The sequence below is a fragment of the Bombyx mori genome, chromosome 2 (genome assembly GCF_030269925.1).
Source record: "Bombyx mori chromosome 2, ASM3026992v2".
In the NCBI taxonomy this organism is placed as follows: Eukaryota; Metazoa; Arthropoda; class Insecta; order Lepidoptera; family Bombycidae; genus Bombyx; species Bombyx mori.
The window spans coordinates 3,872,552-3,892,970 of NC_085108.1; the positions used below are offsets into that span (position 1 = coordinate 3,872,552).

Genomic DNA, 20,419 nt, shown 5'->3' on the forward strand with positions numbered 1-20,419 from the left:
TTATGTCGTCGTGAAAATCATTCGTGAATGTGTTAAGTTAAGTACGTATTTGACTAGAAAAATTAGTAGCCGCCAGCGGGACTCGAACACCGGCACCCTTGCATCGTTCGATACGAATGCACCGGACGTCTTATCCTTTAAGCCACGACTTCTCCGCCTCTGGATAGGGTGAATTAAGGTTCGGAAATTATTTTCTTTCTTTTTCATTGTCCTTGTAGGCAAACGAGCATACGGGCCGCCTGATGGTTACCGTCGCTTATGGACGTCAAGAAAATCCAAGGGCATAGTCAAACCACTGCCCACCGCTGAGAGAGCATTTTATGCGCTGCCAATTTCTATTTATCTCTTTACTCCGAAACCGTTCCAGTTTCGCCAGGATAGATAGGAGAGCCGAGGCTCATCCAGGGGGGGTGGGATTTGCTAACAACTGCCTCAGCCCTTGTTAGCAACTCAAGAGCAGCTGCTTCGCGAATGAATCTACTACCGGATCGGAATCGCGACCCGCTGAGAAGATCCGGCGAAAAACTCAGCGGGCTGATGGTTAGGTTGCACGTTGAAACTCTTTGTCGAGTTCGACGAGTACGGCTACTGAGGTCCCTAAGCCTGTTCCTAACAACTGTTCCTTAATGAAGCACAGGTCCGGATTGCGTCCAGTACAAGGTAGTCTAGAGGGCTATTCCAACTACGCCCGAACGTGTAAGTCAGCTTCCATAACCTGAGAGAGTTTACTAACACTAGCCCCAACAAGAACAATGCTTCGCAGAATCTACCGCCGGATCGGAATCGGGACCCACTGAGAAGATCCGGCGAAAACCTCAGTGGGCTGTCTATTGGGACAAGCTACTTCTATTTGATTAAGAGAATAAGGTCGTTCAGTTTTGTAGACAATCCTCATCTCACTGATTGCTTGGAGCCTCTGGATCTATGAATGACTTCGGTTCTCTGTGTGTGCTAGCACGGCATTGTCCACGAGAAACAAAGATATACTCGAGACGATTACACGTCATTTTTCGCATCCCTCGCCAATGCAACAGTTCTTTAGTACTAAGCTCATCTACATGCATTTCCAGACGATTCTACCGTGTTCCATCTGACTGTTGTACTGTCTGTACATGCACTATGAGGCTACCTACAAATGAGGTTTAAGCGGAGTCGGTCACAGTTAGTAGCGCGAGGTTCTTGGCATCATCAGCGCCTATAAGCTAAGGTAGTGGCTTACCGCCCTGTGCTCGGCTGATATTGAAAATACACCCACCCTGCCTATTTCTGCCGTAAAGGATTATTTCCTTCCATTCGGATAGGTATTTTTCCAATAATAAAATTAGAAAAAAATGTTTAATAGAACATTGACATACATTTACGATTTAAAAAAAAAAAAAAAAGAAGACTTCTTAAAAAGTACGTTTCCCCCGCTTTTCGATTCGCGCGCCATTTTCAGGAACACACAAACAAGCTTTTTTTTCCCCATTTCCCATGCAAAGGCATCAGAGACGTACAGCCGGTCCCACGGCGTCGCATGAAGGAACGCGTCCACATAACGGGTGTAAGCGCAGTTAAACTGTATGTGGGTGAGGCTAACTGCGAGCACCGTTAGCTACGTCACTCGTAGTGATGGGAATCGAAAGTTATCGATATCGATAAATTTGGCGGCGTGATTGAGTACGTTAAACATGAAGTCATATTCGCACTTGTAATGGAATCATATCTACATTTACAATCGGATTGGCCTAACACCCAATATTCACGCTACAGCTTTCAGAAACTCTTAAATTAAAACAAACAAAATGAATTTTAATTTAGAGAAAACAAATCACATTGAAATATGGTTTCCTCTCAATATCGGATTTACTATTTTAATAATCATTTATCTCTACTATAGTATCTTATCTATACTCAGTATTTATTTCGTAACAATGCAAAGTGTTTAATTCTTTCTGAAATACAAATTTAAGACGTTTGAAACCGCGCGGCACGTGTAGTTTGCAATATTTTTAAGTACTTATTATTAATCAAAAAAATAAATTTTCGAAATAAAAATTCGAAATCTCAAATATACATTTAGATGACCTGAGCTTAGTGAGCATTTTGTAGCGAATAATGTTAAAGAGTTCTCGTTCCATAATCGATAACTAAGATATTTTTTACCGAAAATATCATTCATAACCGCCCGATAATCGAACCCATTGCTCGCGACACAGCGGTCCGCTTCAATGACCACCAACACTAAATCAAAAATGCTACATAATCCAAATCGTTCTTACGCGTGAGTATTCGAACGCGCGACTCTATTTATCGATAACTTGTGTCACTATCGTGAACGACAGAGCTTCACTAGCAGAGTACCGTACGCTACGTCATGAAGAAAGGGATTGTGGCAACGGTACTTAGAGGGCCGGCCGCGACACGCGGAACTATCGCTTTTCTACACACGAGAAAATTGACGGACGAGAAAAAATCGTGGACACAGTCGATACGTGAGCCGTCTTTAGTTGACATTTGTCCAGAGAGATGTGATTTGACTATGACGTATCATCCAGCTCTGGCTTGATACATCCACGGCGTTTTGAAAAAGCTACAATAACTTCTTTGAATGATGGATAAAATGCCGTTTACGTCTGTCTCCGGGGAGACTATTAAAATCTGCAATATATTATTTATGACTACATATTAAAAGGATTAATTTGGTGTTTATTGTTTTCATTCTAAAATTCGAAGCTTTTGCTTTCCTTCCTTTTTACAGTTTCGGTGAGGTTTAATACACTTCTTTCTTTTTTGAGTATGGCAATTAAATTCTTGCGATAGCATTGTTGTCAGTACGGACTTTGTGTTAGTCTTCCTGACTGAGGTTGTGTATTAGGCAAAATACACAACCTCAATATAATAATATAATAACAAAATACACGCAAATAAAAAAAATAAAACAAAAAATCTATTGCGTGAAATCCGTGCTATGTGCCTTATGATCCTCAGAAAAATAGTTAACAACTTCCTAAGGAGTCGTATTGTTGATAACAAAGTTTCTAAATTAGGGTACACCGTCTCACCAATAGACTGTGGACACTTTATACGGTAACCTGCAATTGTCCAGGCTATATGGGTCAGCACTTTCGCCTTCCCGTTTTCGGAGACATAAAACTTTCAGTGCACGTTTAAATCGACGACCAAAAAAAAAGTTAGACTATCATAAGAGTCATAGATAATATGAGTCGACTATTATCAAAGCCGGCAATGTGACTTTTGGACAATTATTGGTAAATCAGAAAAACGAATTATTGACTTTGTATTCCATTGGCAGTCACTTAACTCATCTGAACGACATCTTAGATAAATAACAGGTTAAGTATTAACCTTTATTTAATGCAGGTTTTGAACCGTATTCTTTGAAGGAGACGATTATATTCAAATCAATCTGTATTGACATATCAATAACATTTTTTTGTCCAAATGAACAGATTGCCACCTTTGATAATAGACGACTCATATAAGGTATTAAAAAAAAAATTACATCGCGCGCTTAAACTGTAAAAGTTTTTTTTTTTTTAATAAACCAATAATAAAGATAAGGAGTAAACAAACCGAAGTATTTTTAACGGGAATATTAATGAATTTATATTTATCGTTGCGGTCCAAATTTTGACCCTTTGCCTGTACAAAACGAAAGGTCTTAACTGTCAAACATTGTGAACGTCTGACCGACGTTTCGTATTCACCAGTGACCGTTATTGTATATTGTATGAAATTCAAATTTAACATGTCGTTTAGTCACGAATGAGAGATGTTTCCGTCAACATTACAGTAAAACAAGAGTGCATTCACCTCAATGTTGTAGTGAAATGGATGGCAAACTTGTTTTTTTTTTTTTAATTTCATAATGTATTGTATTTTTTTTTAATTTGGCAAATCTACGAATTCTCTATTAAATCTGTGGCCTATGGATAGTTATTAACAAAAAATATTGAATTTCCCTGGACTTATTATTTTATCAGTCATGGTATTTTTTTTATTAACAAACTCGATAAACATACCACCTTAATATTGAACGTTTCATGTAAATCTAAGATACTGATAACAAAACTCACCTCTGATTGTGCTCGGCATTTTGATGGCAAAATCCTTGATTCACAGATAAAACGATTAAAAACCAAAACCAATCCTTTAATTGTATGTCGTAGGACACAGACAATATTATCCACATTCCAACATTTTCACGATTCAAAAATGGAACACTGCTTCGATTCAACTATTCGAAATTTGGCGCCACGTGAGCTGTCAATGTCAGAATTCCCGCGCTCGGCCGTAATGGCGACGGCCGCACGTCTTCGGCTGCGGGTGTTTTGATTGCATGTGGTTTTTTCGCGGCAGCTCGGTGCTGAGAAGCGCGGCGGTTAACTGTAGTTTTTTTTTCCATCGTGATGCGAGTCGCGGTAACGGTGATGCCGGTTACGCTGGCTCCGCAGCTGGGCATCGATAGGCGAATTTGATCAGTCCCAAGATTTACGACCTGGTACGGCTGGGTGACGAGTCAGGGACATAATAAAGTTAAATATCGACGTGCTGCTAATTGAAATGATTGTTTTTAACCGAACTAAAACGGAGGAGGTTCTCAATTGAGACCTTATGAGTCTTACCACAGAACTTTTTCGTACGTGAACCGATTTTGATGATTTTTTATAATTAAAAGCTAGTGCTTCTCATTTGGAATTAATTATTTTTCTAAATTTAATTAAAATCTAGTGCTTCTCGTGTGGGATTTTATCAAGTTTTTAAGTTAACAAAGTCTATAGAATTGACTTTAACATCTCATTTTAGTATGAAAAAGACGCTTTTTTTATTAATACTTTCTATTATTCAGCTTAAAGTTAGCATCGTCTATCTACAATGTCTGAAACTATTGCAGCTACATATAGCAGATACTAGCTTACGCAGTCTTCTGCGACTCTATTCTAAGTCTACGTTGTTATCCATCCAGACTCACAGAACCGACCTACGCAATCGACAGTGTTAGCTACATCTTTATAGGCATTGTAGACAGACAAGCATATCTGACAGTGAATGGTTACCATTGTACTTGAAGCCGAGCCAAGTTGCTGTCTATCAATGAGTACTCTTCGCAAACCTATTAAAAAAAATCCCCCTGTCTATTCGCTGGTAGTCTAAGAGACGATACCAGCTGGGCTATGACTTGTAGGTGAGCTTACGGACTCGACCTGAAAGAATTACTAACACTGCCAGTATCAAGAGCAGTGCTTCGCTGAATCTCATTCCCGATCCTGCGGACAGAATGGAAAGCAGTCGACGTCGCCCCGAACACGCCATTTCGGATCCTCCCGATCCATTAACGGTGTTTTTAGGTACCTCAAGCATCGGTCATCGTTCTCGTCGAACCCCTCGCTTGTGGCGAAGGACTCGACGAGTAAATTAACCCTCACACACAGTCCACTGAGTTTCTCACCGGATCTTCTCAGTGGGTCGCGTTTCCGATCCGGTGATAGATTCTGCGAAGCACGGCTCTTGCTAGGGTTCGTGTTAGCAACGTCGTCAGGTTTGAGTCCCGTTAGCTCACCTACTAGTTAAGGTTACGCTCAAATAGTCTCTCAAGGCTCTCAGCTTAGATAGGGGAAAAAAGCTGAATCTACCACCACCAGTTCTTCAATTTATTCGTTCTTCTTCTCAGTCGTACTCTTGGCAGAGTAGTCATGGTCATCAGTTCGGGTGGTGATGCGCTTCACAAGCCGTCGCCATACCGCGGCCTGACATATGCACTCGTTGACGGGACCCTTTAGAGCTGCCTTTATCTGGTCCATAACGGTGATCTGCCGCGCGGTCTTGTACCCTCAATCATGCCCTGCACCACTAGGCGCTAAACTGAGTCGTCACTCCCTCGCGACACATGACAATTTATTCATAATCTTTTAAATTTCCCGACTGCTCACCTCCACAACAGTCTAGTGGAGTTTAGAAAACAGTATAGTAGTTGGGTCGCGATTCAGTTCCAATGGTAGATTGTGTGAAGCACTGCTCTTGCTAGAGCTAGTGTTAGCAAGTACTCTTAGGTTGAGCCCGTGAGCTCACCTACCCGTTCACGTCAAGTTGAAATTGCCCCTTAGACTACCAGTGATTACGTACCGTTGTTTCTGAAAACGCACTGCGGATAAACCTAATCCTTATCCTAATCCTGACCTAAAAGGACTAAGAAGTCGTCGTGGCCTAAGCGATAAGACGTCCGGTGCATTCGTGTTGAGTGATGCACCGGTGTTCGAATCCCGCAAGCGGGTACCATTTTTTCTAATGAAATACGTACTCAACAAATGTTCACGATTAACTTCCACGGTGAAGGAATAACATCGTGTAATAAAAATAAAAACCCGCAAAATTATAATTTGCGTAATTACTGGTGGTAGGACCTCTTGTGAGTCCGCGCGGATAGGTACCACCACCCTGCCTATTTCTGCCGTGAAGCAGTAATGCGTTTCGGTTTGAAGGGCGGGTCAGCCGTTGTAACTATACTTGAGACCTTAGAACTTATATCTAAAGGTGGGTGGCGAATTTACGTTGTAGATGTCTATGGGCTCCAGTAACCACTTAACACCAGGTGGGCTGTGAGCTCGTCCACCCATCTAAGCAATAAATAAAAAAACCCAGTGTTCCCGGGTTAGTATATCTTTACAGTCACTGTTTTGTTCCTAAAAATTAAAAACCGCGCCCCAAAACACAAGAGGATTAAATTATAAAGCAATAAAAGCAGTGGTCAAGTCAAAAAAGCCATTAACGTTTTTATAGCTCACTGTTACATCAAAACTTTCAATATCTTAAAATGATCAAAATACTACATGACCTTTAGAATGAACTTCAAAACTTCAAAGACCCATAAGAATAAGTTATTTAAAAAAAAAACCTACAGTTATACCTACTGTTAATACGGAAAGGCGTAGCGTTAAATTTGCGTTTAAAAACTGCATTTTTACGAGGTATGTACGTGTGTGAATTTTTCGAAAATCTCACAGGTATTCACGAAATCATCTGAGGTCCGTGTTCCCGCGTAAACAAACGCGAGTTCGGCCGTTGAACCCAACGGTACTGCAAGTCTTGTCCGAGCCGGTTGGATGTTAAACGCTGTGACGTCATCGCACTTACGCTACTTGACGACAGATGGCAGTGGTCGCGGTTTTCTTCATTTATGTTCAATAAAGGTCCAGCAATAGTCGAAATTCGACTATAATTTTATTAATTGAAATTGTAAGTTTTTACACAATTATGATTGTAACTAGTCAGGTCATAAGTATTGTCACACAGTAAAAACTTTTCTTTTAGAATGCTGGCCACAAAAAAGCTTATTGAATTCGAATTTCGAATTGTTCATGAAAATAAAAATGTACCGTAAAATGGGGCGATTAGGGACAAATTCCAACTTTATGAGCAATTTAAAGGTAGTTGTTGATGTATATAATGCTATATCAGGATCAAAATGATTGAGTCTTGGGGGCATCTTTGTTGTCTAATTTAAAATTATGCAACTAGCATTCCAGTTTAAGCAAAAAATGCAAAAATAGGTGTAATCCCTATTTACCCGAAAATTGCGGTTAATTGGGACGAAATGAGAAATTTGCTAGGGTTGGCACTACTTTTATTTTTATATATAGTTTTAATTAATTTATTTATTTAGTTGCACCAACAAAGTGAAAATCAATAAAAAAAATTGAAAAACTGACAAAAGTACATGGCAGACATCACCTCAATTATAGGTGCAATCGACAGTGCATTAACAACAAATATATATACATATATATATATTTAAACATATATAGTGGGCTTTCTTAGAAACGGTTTATATTTCTCCGTTATTGGTAAGTACTAAGGGGCTGATATTTCTATCTGGGTTAAGAGATTAGGTGTGTCGGTTATTCCATGGATTAATCAGATGAATACCCCCACTCTGAACAAATATTAAATATTTTATTATGTATTACTTAGACATTTTTGTCCACCTTGAGATTTCATTGATCTTGTTACATGTCTCTGCAAAATCGACTTACTTATATTAAATTGCTTATCTATTTCAACTAAAGACTTATTCCCAATTTCGCTTCGAATAAACCAGATTTTTACCAACAAATTTAAAAAATATTGTTATAACTACATAGACAACCCTACAAACCTGTACCTATTTGTACTTAGGTCGTTTCCATTTCACGTATTCTCATCCCAATTGACCCCCTTTTCGTTGTTATTTATACCTAAAACGTCCCCAATATCCCCAAAAACAACAGATTTTTACATGTATTTTTATTTAATCAAATACATTAAAACCAATAACAACTGAGACTTACCTTTAATATATATGCTGGTTCAAACACTAAATAACGTTTATAAACCATAGTCGTCTTCTATTATTATCAAATAAATAAAAGAGAGCAAAGTTTCTAGCACTAAAATAATTACCACCACAGGAAGTTAATTTGAAACGCGATTTTTTATAAGTTAGCAGCTATTATCATGCATATTCAGAGTTGTTTTGTGAACTTTCAACATTCTACTATTAAACTACAAAAAATGGAAGATTTTGCAACGAATATAAAACTTATATTGAGCGTCGAAAGATTTTCCCGGTTTTTTCCCGATTCGCCTCTCAATCCCTAATCGCCCCATTTTACCGGTATACTTTTAGAATTTTACTCATTTTTAAATATGGAGTGGACGCTTAAAGAAGACCGTGTTGCAGTTATTGCGTTGCATCGTTGCGGTTACGCGCCAATTCAAATTTTTAACATACTGAAAAATTTGAATATAACCAAAAGATTCGTTTATCGTACCATCAAACGATACAATGAAGACTCTAGTGTAGATGACAGGTCAAGAAGTGGTCGCCCTCGGTCTGTTAGGACTCCAGCAGTGATAAAAGCTGTGAAGGCGCGAATTCAAAGAAATCCCAAACGTAAGCAGAAACTGTTGGCCCTTCAGATGGAGTTAAGCAGAACCACGGCGAAAAGGGTGTTAAATGAAGACTTAGGGCTTCGGGCATATCGAAGAAAAACAGGACATCGTTTGAATGCTCGTCTAATGGACCTGAGACTGAAGAGATGCCGCGCTTTGTTGAAGCGGTACGCGGGAAAAAAATATCGGGAAATTCTTTTTTCGGATGAAAAAATTTTTACCGTAGAAGAGAGCTACAACAAACAAAATGATAAGGTGTACGCACACAGTAGATAAGAAGCGAGTAACCGTATTCCGCATGTCCAACGAGGTCATTTTCCATCCTCGCTCATGTTATGGTTGGGAGTTTCTTATTGGGGCTTAACAGAGGTACATTTTTGTGAGAAAGGTGTAAAAACGAATGCAGTTGTGTATCAAAATACAGTCCTGACGAACCTTGTGGAACCTGTTTCTCATACCATGTTCAATAACAGGCACTGGGTATTCCAACAAGATTCGACGCTAGCTCATACAGCGAAGAGCACACAAGACTGGCTGGCGGCGCGTGAAATCGACTTCATCCGGCACGAAGACTGGCCCTCCTCCAGTCCAGATTTGAATCCGTTAGATTACAAGATATGGCAACACTTGGAGGAAAAGGCGTGCTCAGGACTTTTTGGCGGGAACGCGAGGAGTGAAGTTGTGTGATTTGTTTTATTTTGTCTATTTAGTGTTTCTTCAGGTTTAAATGTGTAATAACGGTGGTTTATTAACTGTTTAATATCTGTGAAAGTGCACAAATGTGGGAAAATGAAACAAAGCTGCTGGACGTAACTTCTCGGGTTCCTCCAAAAAGTCCACTGAAAAAATCTCAGTAAATGACCACCATTTTACTGCGATTATATTTCATCCCATATCATCTCATTTCGTTAAATTTCATCCCAGTTGATTAATGTCTCAAATTAATCATCTTCATTTCATTTCACTCCATATTATCATTTTTCATAAAATTAAGAATATAAAGTAAAATAAGACATGACTTAAAGGTCTTAGTTACCAGGTCATAAATCTATTAAAAAAAAGGCGTGCTCCCCATCCCAATTTGGAGTCACTCAAGACATCCTTGATTAAGGCAGCCGCCGATATTGACATGGACCTCGTTCGTGCTGCGATAGACGACTGGCCGCGCAGATTGAAGGCCTGTATTCAAAATCACGGTCATTTTGAATAAACTTTAGTGTCATAAGAATCTATGTTTTGTTAAGTTCATTTTGGTATATGAATGGTTCCATAATAAATAAACTTGTTTCAATTATTTTACATTAAACATGTGACAGAATTTATGACCTGACTAGGTATATATAAAGCCAAAACTACACTATAGAAAAGTATTAATAAAGACAAACAATATATTTTAATCTATTCTCAATTTGACCACAGACGTCAAGAACAAAAGTTTGACAATAAATAAATAGTATGCATGCGTGTTGCGTCAAATACATGGTACTTAGTGTGTGTAATGTTTTTTTATTGATTTAATGTACTTTTAGGCATAATTAAAAAAAAAATAACATTCTGCACTCCTTCTCTATATTCTCTATAAGTGTGGAATATTTCATAGTCCTCCGTCCGCGCAATTTTCGTAAAAAGGGATACAAAGTTTTTCCTTCACGTATTAATATATAGATTTCTACAAATTCTCATAAATTTTAAGTGTATTCTATTCTATGACAAATACAATATGTAAGGTCGCAATCTAGGAGCGGCCATTCTAATAAAAAAGTCACTCCAAAAATTCATTATTAAGCACGGATATCCCCGCCAGTCGATGAAATATAGCTAAATTAGAATCCTCAATTCGTTTTTTTTTTTGCTATCTTCGTCTTCAAGCTTAAGCATAAGCCCGAAGTCACACCTTACCCGTCCATGCCACGGAAACTGTAGTTCAGGTATCCGAGACTTCGATTACAATAAAATGGCAATAAAAAACGTTATAATAAACCGTAAAAGTAGCTTTAATTGTGTATACTCTACTAAAATACTGTATCTACCTGCGCCAAGTAACACTAAAACTTCAAGAAATAAACGTCTGATATTTTCGTGATTTTTTTTATGTTTCAATTCATTTAATGCTGGCTTTTTTTTAATTCTACCCAAGCTGATAGCCTTGAGAGGCTATTTCAGCGTAACCTTAACTAGTAGGTGAGCTCACGGGGCTCAAACCTGATGACATTGCTAACACGAAACCTAGCAAGAGCCGTGCTTCGCAGAATCTACCACCGGCTCGGAAACACGACACACTGAGAAGGTCCGGCGAGAAACTCAGTTGGCTGTGTCTGTGGATTAATTTACTCGTCGAGCCCTTCGTCGCAAGCGACGGGTTCGACGAGAACGATGACCGGAATTGGCTAATGTAAGTACGTGACTCTGTCAACGTCTCCCGCCAAATCGTACGGACGCGGTACCTATAAAAACAGTATGCGTCGTGTGTGTACAATGTTAAATGGTTTCCAAGTAAAATGTTGCTACAGTAAAAAAGGTTTTTTCTGGATTATAAGATGACATTCTGTTTGATAAAAGGAAACCGACTTCAACAGAATATAACGGAACATCGTTGATGCAATCGAATGCAATTAAATTATTGGTTAAGGATAACTCAAAAACTAATGGTTGAATCCTGATAAACTTATTGAACATTAGAAGCGCTACTTTTTCTAGCTAGAAAGCAGTTATAAGGTGACGCACCACGCAAAAAAGTTAGTCATAACATGGAGAGATTCCTCCTTCCTTCTGGCTGAGCCTTTGCTCGCCCACTTGTCCTGGTGAAACTGGAAAGGCCTCCGGGCCACCAGTAAATATTCAATAAGAAAAAAAGAGAGATGATGACTTTTTTGTTTAAATCTATTGCGACCTTGCAAGTTTGTAAAGCAAAATATTGATTAATCAGAATGACAATGCCGTTTAGGAAAATCTTGACGTATGAGTTTGGAGTCCGGCTTGCTTATCAAATAACTCAAGGTTTGGATACAAGAACGTATGAAACTCCTGAAAGGCGCAGGGAATGTGACTACCAACTCCTTGTTCTCGTTTCTACCTATCCAGCAAATGTCATAGCCAGAGATAATTAATTTCATCGTCCTTGTTAGTATACTTTGCTGTCAGAACGCCATCGTTATACCAGTGGACCACTCTGACTAGAATTGTTTCGTAACAATTTTCATCTCGGAAAGAATGGAACACAGTGCATTTTTTTGGGGTAAATTGTAATAATTAAATAAATTTAATTGCTTGTGTCATTCTCGGGTCCACAAACCAGTCGATTCGTAGACTCATTGGTGCTCAAAATTCCATATGTCGTGTTTGTTATGATGAAAATTCATGATATGATAGATACCTTTTTTGGGGTGATGATTTTTGTGGGAAATTTGGTGCAAACTAGTGACATCTGCTAGTACGTGTTCAAATTAAAAGAACTGTTTTTCGAAACTCATTTGAAAAATACGTTAAGCGCCATCTATCCATGCATAAGACAGAGTATTAAACTATCGCGCCCTCTATTAATGGAATTTTAAAACTTTTTTGTTTTATTTAAAATCACCAACAGATGGCGGCTGTTTCCTTCAAATGTGATTTCGTGTTATTAAATTAAATAACTGTAAAATAGAAAAAAAAAATGATTTTCAGTGTTTTCATACATAATTAATTAATTAGACGGTTAATACAGCTTTCACGCGTTGTAGAATATCACTTTGCTCATCCAGGACCGCGTTATTTATATAGAAAACGTTGGAAATCGTGAAATAAAATACATAAATGTGAGTTTAAATCGTAAATGTAGTAATTTTAGTATGATGCCTCCACCTCGTGAAAATCGAAGAGAACATGATCAAATGTTTAAATTATGTTAGACATACGAACGATTTAAATACACTAATCAGGTAATGTCAAGGTTTGTACCGTTTAAGCCTATTATTTCTGAAAAGAGCTCGTGTTTTTGATGATCGCTTGTCTAGGCATTATGATTTATGTCTGCACTTAAAAAGTGTTAGTTGCAAAGGAATTGCTTGACGGCTTGAACTTCTCATCGCAAATAAATAAAATGTATTTCTCTTCCAAACTGAAACTGAGTGCACTAATATTAATATGAAAACACAAACTGGCCAAACAGTTTTAATAAATAATTAAAAAATCATTTAAATTTGGAACCTGTCATTCTCGTGACATTGTATTGTCTGATTTTCGCGGTACTAATTTTTATTAATTAATTTTGTGAAATTTAAAATGACCTGGATGATGAAGAGAGCCAAAATATCGGGAAAGTTTTAAACAAAATAAAGGACTACCTTCGTAACGAACCCGGACTTATATTTCGCTGGTACCTATTAATTTAATTTACAATCACGAGACTTAAATATCATACTGTATCGTATCATCATATGTAGGCCTAAGACTGTGTCAATACTTTTTGTAGCGACTGATAAAATAGCCGGATCATAACTTCATTTGTTTGTGTTTTGAGGTGATATTGAGGATTGAACTATCACAGCGTCGTTTTTACAGCCAAACTTGAGACAACCGCCGTAGCAGCCATTACTGGCGTCCCGCGTTGCAGATAAACAATAATTTGGCGTAGTGCGTCTGCTTGCTGAGGCAATTAGACTTGTAATTCGTTTCAAATTACGACAGCTACAATATATTTATAGACATACAATAATTTTATCCTAAACCATAGCTTAGAGTTTCCGTTCGAAATATTATAATGTAATGACTAACTTTAGTTTACAAGTGGGCAATTAAAAACTATGGGCATTCATCATAAAACACGAAAAGCGAACGGTAAATAAAAATGAAATGTTAAGCAGATGTCAGACAGTTGTGGTTGTCTCTTTCTCAACTACGGTGAAAGTGATGGCGTCCCTTTCTCATATATCATTGCCCCTCAGACGTGTGACATCCCTGTGGGCTTAACTCTGCGGTTTAGGGTTGCGATGCTCATTTTTATTTTATTTTCTTCTTAAACTTATATTTTTCGTATATTATACTTTTGTTTATACTGTAATAAATATATTATATTACTAGCGACCCGCCCTCGCTTCGCTTCGGAAACATTAAAACACACATGAAACCAAAAAAATAAAATAAAAAAAAATTAAAAAAAATTAGCCTATGTTCATCAGGGACAATGTCGGCTTCTAATGGAAAAAGAATTTTTCAAATCGGTCCAGTAGTTTCGGAGCCTATTCGAAACAAACAAATAAACAAATCTTTCCTCTTTATAATATTAAAAAAATAATTACAAACAAACAAATCTTTCCTCTTTATAATATTAGTATAGATATCATATTTATTCAATTTTGATTTTCTCTTTCGACTTTTTACAACATAAAATACTTACTCTAAATCTTTGTTTGATGATAGAAAAAAACTGATGGCTAAGCTAGCTTTTATACATACATACGCAGACACAATCAGTGTGCTTAGTGCGAGTTTTTTAACGTTCTCGATAGCGTAAAAGTTATATCATACTTGTATGGAATAATAAATAATAAATAAATAAATATTTAGCAACAATCACGCCACGCTAACTGGTCCCGTGGTAAGTTCGTAAAGAACTTGTGTTACGAGTACCAAATAGCGGAAATAAATGTAAGATTTTTATTATACACCTATATATATTTAAGATACATCCATAACCCTGGAAAAGACATTTATATTTATCATACAAATATCTTCCCTTGGCGGGATTCGAACCCGCGACCCCCTTGTGTAGTGACCATGTCACTTACCACTACACCAGACGGAATGGGATCGCTTAGGTACGTTTGTCGTTAGGGGCGCTGTTCCAACTGAATACAAAATTAGGATAACTTTTACGCTATCGTGAACGTTAAAAAACCGCACTAAGCACACTGTACTGAATTTATATCAGTTCGGTTTCATTAAACCACGAATTCGAATTCGACGGACGCGGGCAGCTCCGGTAATTATCTCCAGCAGTGGACACCTATTTAAACTGATTATGATAGATGAATCGTCTATTATCAAAGGTGGCAATCTGTGCATTTGGACAAAAAAGTGTTATTGATATGTCAATACAGATTGATTTGAATATAATCGTCTCCTTCAAAGAATACGGTTCAAAACCTGCATTAAATAAAGGTTAATACTTAAACTGTTATTTATCTAAGATGTCGTTCAGAAGAGTTTTGTGACTGCCAATGGAATACAAAGTCAATAATTCGTTTTTCTGATTTACCAATAATTGTCCAAAAGTCACATTGCCGGCTTTGATAATAGTCGACTCAGATAGTAGTGTAAATTGAAAAAAAAAAAAAAATTGAAATACTATAAATTTTAAATATCAATCATGTAAATATTTTGAAATTTATTATAAAATACCCTATATATTTATGGTAATTCATAATAATCCAATTAAACAATAAATACTGTACAAGCACACAGACGCGCACGCGTAATTTATTCATATATAGAATTGTTTAAATAGTTTTGGGGCAGCCCTGTGAGCGGTCGCTGCGGGGCTCGTAAAATCAATATTTATGGAGGACGTCGTGTTTCACCTCTGTACCGGGTAAAATGGACACTGTCTCTTATACGCTTATTATAATATCGATTCTTGTTTTGTGGCTCTAAAAACGATTACTCGATTTTGATTGCCTTTGCCTTCGGTAGTAATGATCAAAAATATTTTTTAATTGCATTCGATTATTAATCGTTCGATTAACTGGTATTACTGGTGGTAGGACCGCGCGGGTAGGTACCACCGCCCTGCCTATTTCTGTTGTGAAGCAGTAATGCGTTTCGGTTTGAAGGGTGGGGCAGCCGTTATAACTATACTTGAGACCTTAGAACTTATATCTCAAGGTGGGTGGCGCATTTACGTTGTAGATGTCTATGGGCTCCAGTAACCACTTAACACCAGGTGGGCTGTGAGCTCGTCCACCCTACTAAGCAAAAAAAAAACACAAAAAATAATAATAATATAATCGAATAGATGGATTGTGCGGTGTACGAGAATCGCACCACACGATGGGAGCATAGCCTCCCTAAAAACTCGCCAGGTTTTTTCTAAGTATATACGTACTTAAAACACATGCATTTTTTTATTGCTTAGATGGGTGGACGAGCTCACAGCCCACCTGGTGTTAAGTGGTTACTGGAGCCCTTAGACGCCTACAACGTAAATGCGCCACCCACCTTGAGATATAAGTTCTAAGGTCTCAAGTATAGTTACAGATTTTATTATTATATCCAGTGCTCTCTTTTATGCTTCTTATTCTCTCTTTTTTTGAACTAAGTTGGCAGAATACTCATAATTATAGACATTAAGTTTTAAATTGTTACTGAAGGCCTGAGGTCGCGAAGGACACAGCGTAATTTTTAACGTCTTCCTTGAGACTGATTAAAATCTTATCTGTATTGGTATATTTCAATCGCCGCAGAAATAGGCTAGACGGTAGAGCCCACCAGCACGGGTTCACAATACACGCTCGTAAATGCCACTTGTGGATCGCATTATGCTGGTTTAATAGTCAAAGAATGCCCATTCTCTAATCAAGCCCTTATTAGTCTTCCGCGACACAGATGGGTGCTTCAATTAGATGCTACACTAGACAGCCTTGAAGCTGTCGTAATCTTCAACCAAACTCATAATGACGTAAGGTTTGAAATATCTTTTTTTTTGGCTACCGATGCTGGTAATCTCGGCTAGTTAGTGCTTCGTAGAATCTACCATCGGATCAGAAACGCGCCCCACTGAATAGATCCGACGAGAAACTCATTATGCTTGATAAATACCCGAACTGTGAGAAATATATTATTATGTACAAAATTATAATTTGCGTAATAACTGGTGGTAGGACCTCTTGGGAGTCCGCACGGGTAGGTACCACCACCCCGCCTATTTCCGCCGTGAAGCAGTAATGCGTTTCGGTTCGAAGGGTGGGGTAGCCGTTGTAACTATACTGAGACCTTAGAACTTATATCTCAAGGTGGGTGGCGCATTTACGTTGTAGATGTCTATGGGCTCCAGTAACCATTTAACACCAGGTGGGCTGTGAGCTCGTCCACCCAACCTTTAGAAAAATCGCAATCTAGAAAATAGAACTGCCTATCTTATAAATAGTGCGTTTAACTCCAGCGCGTATAACATGTCCGTCGTAATTATATAACATATCTCTCTGCAACGCGTTGTATAGTATAGGCGTGAACGATCTGAGTTTCCGGCAGCTTGTGAGTTCAGAGTACCTTCCGACGCGCATCATACTATACATACTTGCCGAACCAGCCTAGACGCTTGCTCTGCCAATTGTTGTCTATACTAATCTATACTTCTATTCTTCCTTCTTATCAGTCGTATACACTCTTGGCAGAGTGGTCATGGTGGTGCGTTTCATCAGACGTTGCCATTCCTCGCGTATCGCGGCCCTTCTTGTGCACTCGTTAACGGGACCGTTTAGAGCTGCCTTTATTTGGTCGGTCCATCGTAACGGTGATCTGCCGCGCGGTCTTGTACCCTCAATCATGCCCTGCACCACAAGGCGCTCAACTGAGTCGTCACTCCGTCGCGACACATGCCCGAAGAAAGTGAGAGTGCGACCCTGAACGATGGAGGATAGACGCTGCTTGATGCCGAGTTCCTGTAGAATTGACTGATTTGTTCTGAACTCCGTCCACGATATTTGCAGCATTCTTCTCCAGCAACACATTTCGAGAGCATCTATCCTCTTTTTCTCACTCTCTCTCAATGTCCAGGTCTCAACAGCATAAAGAAAAAAAACTGCTATACTAATACTAATATATATATAATGTTATAAAGAGGAAAGATTTGTTTGTTTCTTTGTATTGAATAGGCTCCGAAACTACTGAACCGATTTGAAAAATATATTCACTGTTTGGAAGCTACACTATTCCCGAGTGACATAGGCTATAATCTTTTTTGAAAAAAATTAGGGATCCTTACTAAAACTCCAATAATGTAACCAAGGGTGTAAAAAAATTACCTAAAATATTATTAAAAAAAAAAAAAATGTAATGGTATAAAATGTATATAATGATAGTTATGTGTTAGATTTTTTAAGTTACTAACATAGATTATAAGTAATTATTACTAACAAAATGTTATGGTTTAAAAAAAAAAACTGAAATAAAGTATTAATAATAATTATTATTATTATTTACATCGCGTGCCCTGCGAAAACTATTGATGATAGAATAAAATAATGTGCCTACTACGACTTTGTAGAACACATTATTATTTACGAAAAGTGTCTCGACAGCATATTTCTAACTACATATTATAGTTATTCCGCAATAAATGTTCCTTTATTTAAAAAAATAAAACAACGACAAATATCCATGAAATTTTTGTTGACCCGAGCGGAGCCGGAGCGGGCCGCTAGTATTTAATAAGACTCGTTAATTGTAGAAAGTCTGCAATTGTTTTTTTGATCGTTCGCTTGACTTTTTTTTTCAATCTATGCTGATAGCCTTGAGATGAGAGGCTATTTCTGCTTCTTCCTTGACGTGTAGGTGAGCTCACGTTGCTAACACTGGCCCTAGCAAGAGCAGTGCTTCGCAAAATCTACCACCGGATCGGAAACGCGACCCACTGAAAAGATCCGGCGAGAAACTCAGTGGGCTGTGTCTGTGGGTTAGAACACTTGACGTGTGTCATTTGATGTATCACCACGCACTGACTTTCATTTTCGACTAAATATATACTGTTTGTATTTGAAGTAGGCCAGTATCGACAAACTGGCTGCCATTTGAAAATTAATGTGAGAAATGTAAGCTAATTTTACGGCTTAATCTTCTTTCTTCCTTTGTCGGATCACCTCACCTCTGCATTCGATTCTTCAGAGAAGCTTGATTATTGTTAAATTGTGTTTCCAGAGATCTTGCACTCCACAGTGCGTTTCCAGAGATTTTTTTTGCCACGTACCATCCGGCTATGGAATGAGCTCCCCTCCACGGTGTTTCCCGAGCGCTATGACATGTCCTTCTTCAAACGAGGCTTGTGGAGAGTATTAAGGGGTAGGCAGCGGCTTGGCTCTGCCCCTGGCATTGCTGAAGTCCATGGGCGACGGTAACCACTCACCATCAGGTGGGCCGTATGCTCGTCTGCCTACAAGGGCAATAAAAAAAAAACTGTGTTTGTTTTTCAATGTTAATAGTGTTTTCGTGTGCAATAAATTATACTCTCTCCCTCCGTATAGTGCTAACTGAAGAAAATAGTATGTATTTGTTTTAATTACCATTTCAAATCTGTATACAGACCCGTTTAAACAACATCAATATCTGTTTTATATGAGTCGTCTATTAACAAAGGTGGCAATCTGTGCATTTGGACAAAAAAATGTTATTGATATGTCAATACAGATTGATTTGAATATAATCGGTTCAAAACCTGCATTAAATAAAGGTTAATACTTAACCTGTTATTTATCTAAGATGTCGTTCAGAAGAGTTTTGTGACTGCCAATGGAATACAAAGTCAATAATTCGTTTTTCTGATTTACCAATAATTGTCCAAAAGTCACATTGCCGGCTTTGATAATAGTCGACTCATATACCACATCAGTCAGTATTTATGTACAGCCGTTACGTGTAAACAATTTTTATTTATTGCAACGACAAGTGAACGAGCTTACGGCCCATATGGTGGGTATTAAATTGCTACCGAAGCCTGTCAGCCCACTGAGTTTCTCGCCGGATCTTCTCAGTGGGTCGCGTTTCCGATCCGGTGTTAGATTCTGCGAAGCACTGCTCTTGCTAGGGTCAGTGCTAGCAACACCTCCGGTTTGAGCGCCGAGAGCTCACCTACACGCTAAGGTAACGCTGATATAGCCACCAAAGGCATCATAGGTAGCATCAGCATAGGTAGGTAAATATAAATGTATGTCCCGTATGTTCCATGGGGAGTGCTCTGAGGAATTGTTCGAGATGATACCGTCATCTCGTTTTTACCATCTCACCGCCCGCCACCGGAGTAGAGTTCATCCATACTACCTGGAGCCATTGCAGTCGTCCACAGTGCGTTTCCAGAGGTCTTTTTTGCCACGTACCATCCGGCTATGGAATGAGCTCCCCTCCACGGTGTTTCCCGAGCGCTATGACATGTCCTTCTTCAAACGAGGCTTGTGGAGAGTATTAAGCGGTAGGCAGCGGCTTGGCTCTGCCCCTGGCATTGCTAAAGTCCATGGGCGACGGTAACCACTCACCAGGGCTATAAAAAAAAAAGAAAAAAAAAAAACTAAAAACACAGTAAAATGAGATGGTAATTAAGCTGGAGCAGGAAGAATTTGCAAATAAAAAGATAATAACGAAAAGGAGATTAATTAAAACATTGAAGTCCTCGTTAGGCAGCGGCTTGGCTCGGTAGTCAGTCGTCTATGGGCGACGGTAACCACTCACCATCAGGTGGGCTGTATACTCGTCTGTCAACAAGGGTAATAAAAAAGAAAGTGACGAACATAATGCATAAGGTGTT

General features: G+C 38.5%; 1 protein-coding gene and 1 non-coding gene across 2 annotated transcripts in view; one reads left to right on the forward strand and one right to left on the reverse strand.

Moving 5' to 3' along the window:
• Hr3 (hormone receptor 3) overlaps positions 1–4,385 on the reverse strand; it is a 148,016-nt gene extending 143,631 nt beyond the window's left edge. Inside the window, exon 1 of the mRNA XM_062671835.1 lies at positions 4,080–4,385. Within this exon, the coding sequence (XP_062527819.1) occupies positions 4,080–4,098 (19 nt within the window). The 5' untranslated portion in view covers positions 4,099–4,385. The remainder of the gene's footprint in view (positions 1–4,079) is intronic.
• A 12,216-nt stretch (positions 4,386–16,601) lies between these two features.
• Positions 16,602–16,679, forward strand: Mir2808b (microRNA mir-2808b). The gene has a single exon (NR_107422.1). It is a non-coding gene; the product is annotated as a microRNA mir-2808b (primary transcript).
• Positions 16,680–20,419: the final 3,740 nt, after the last annotated feature.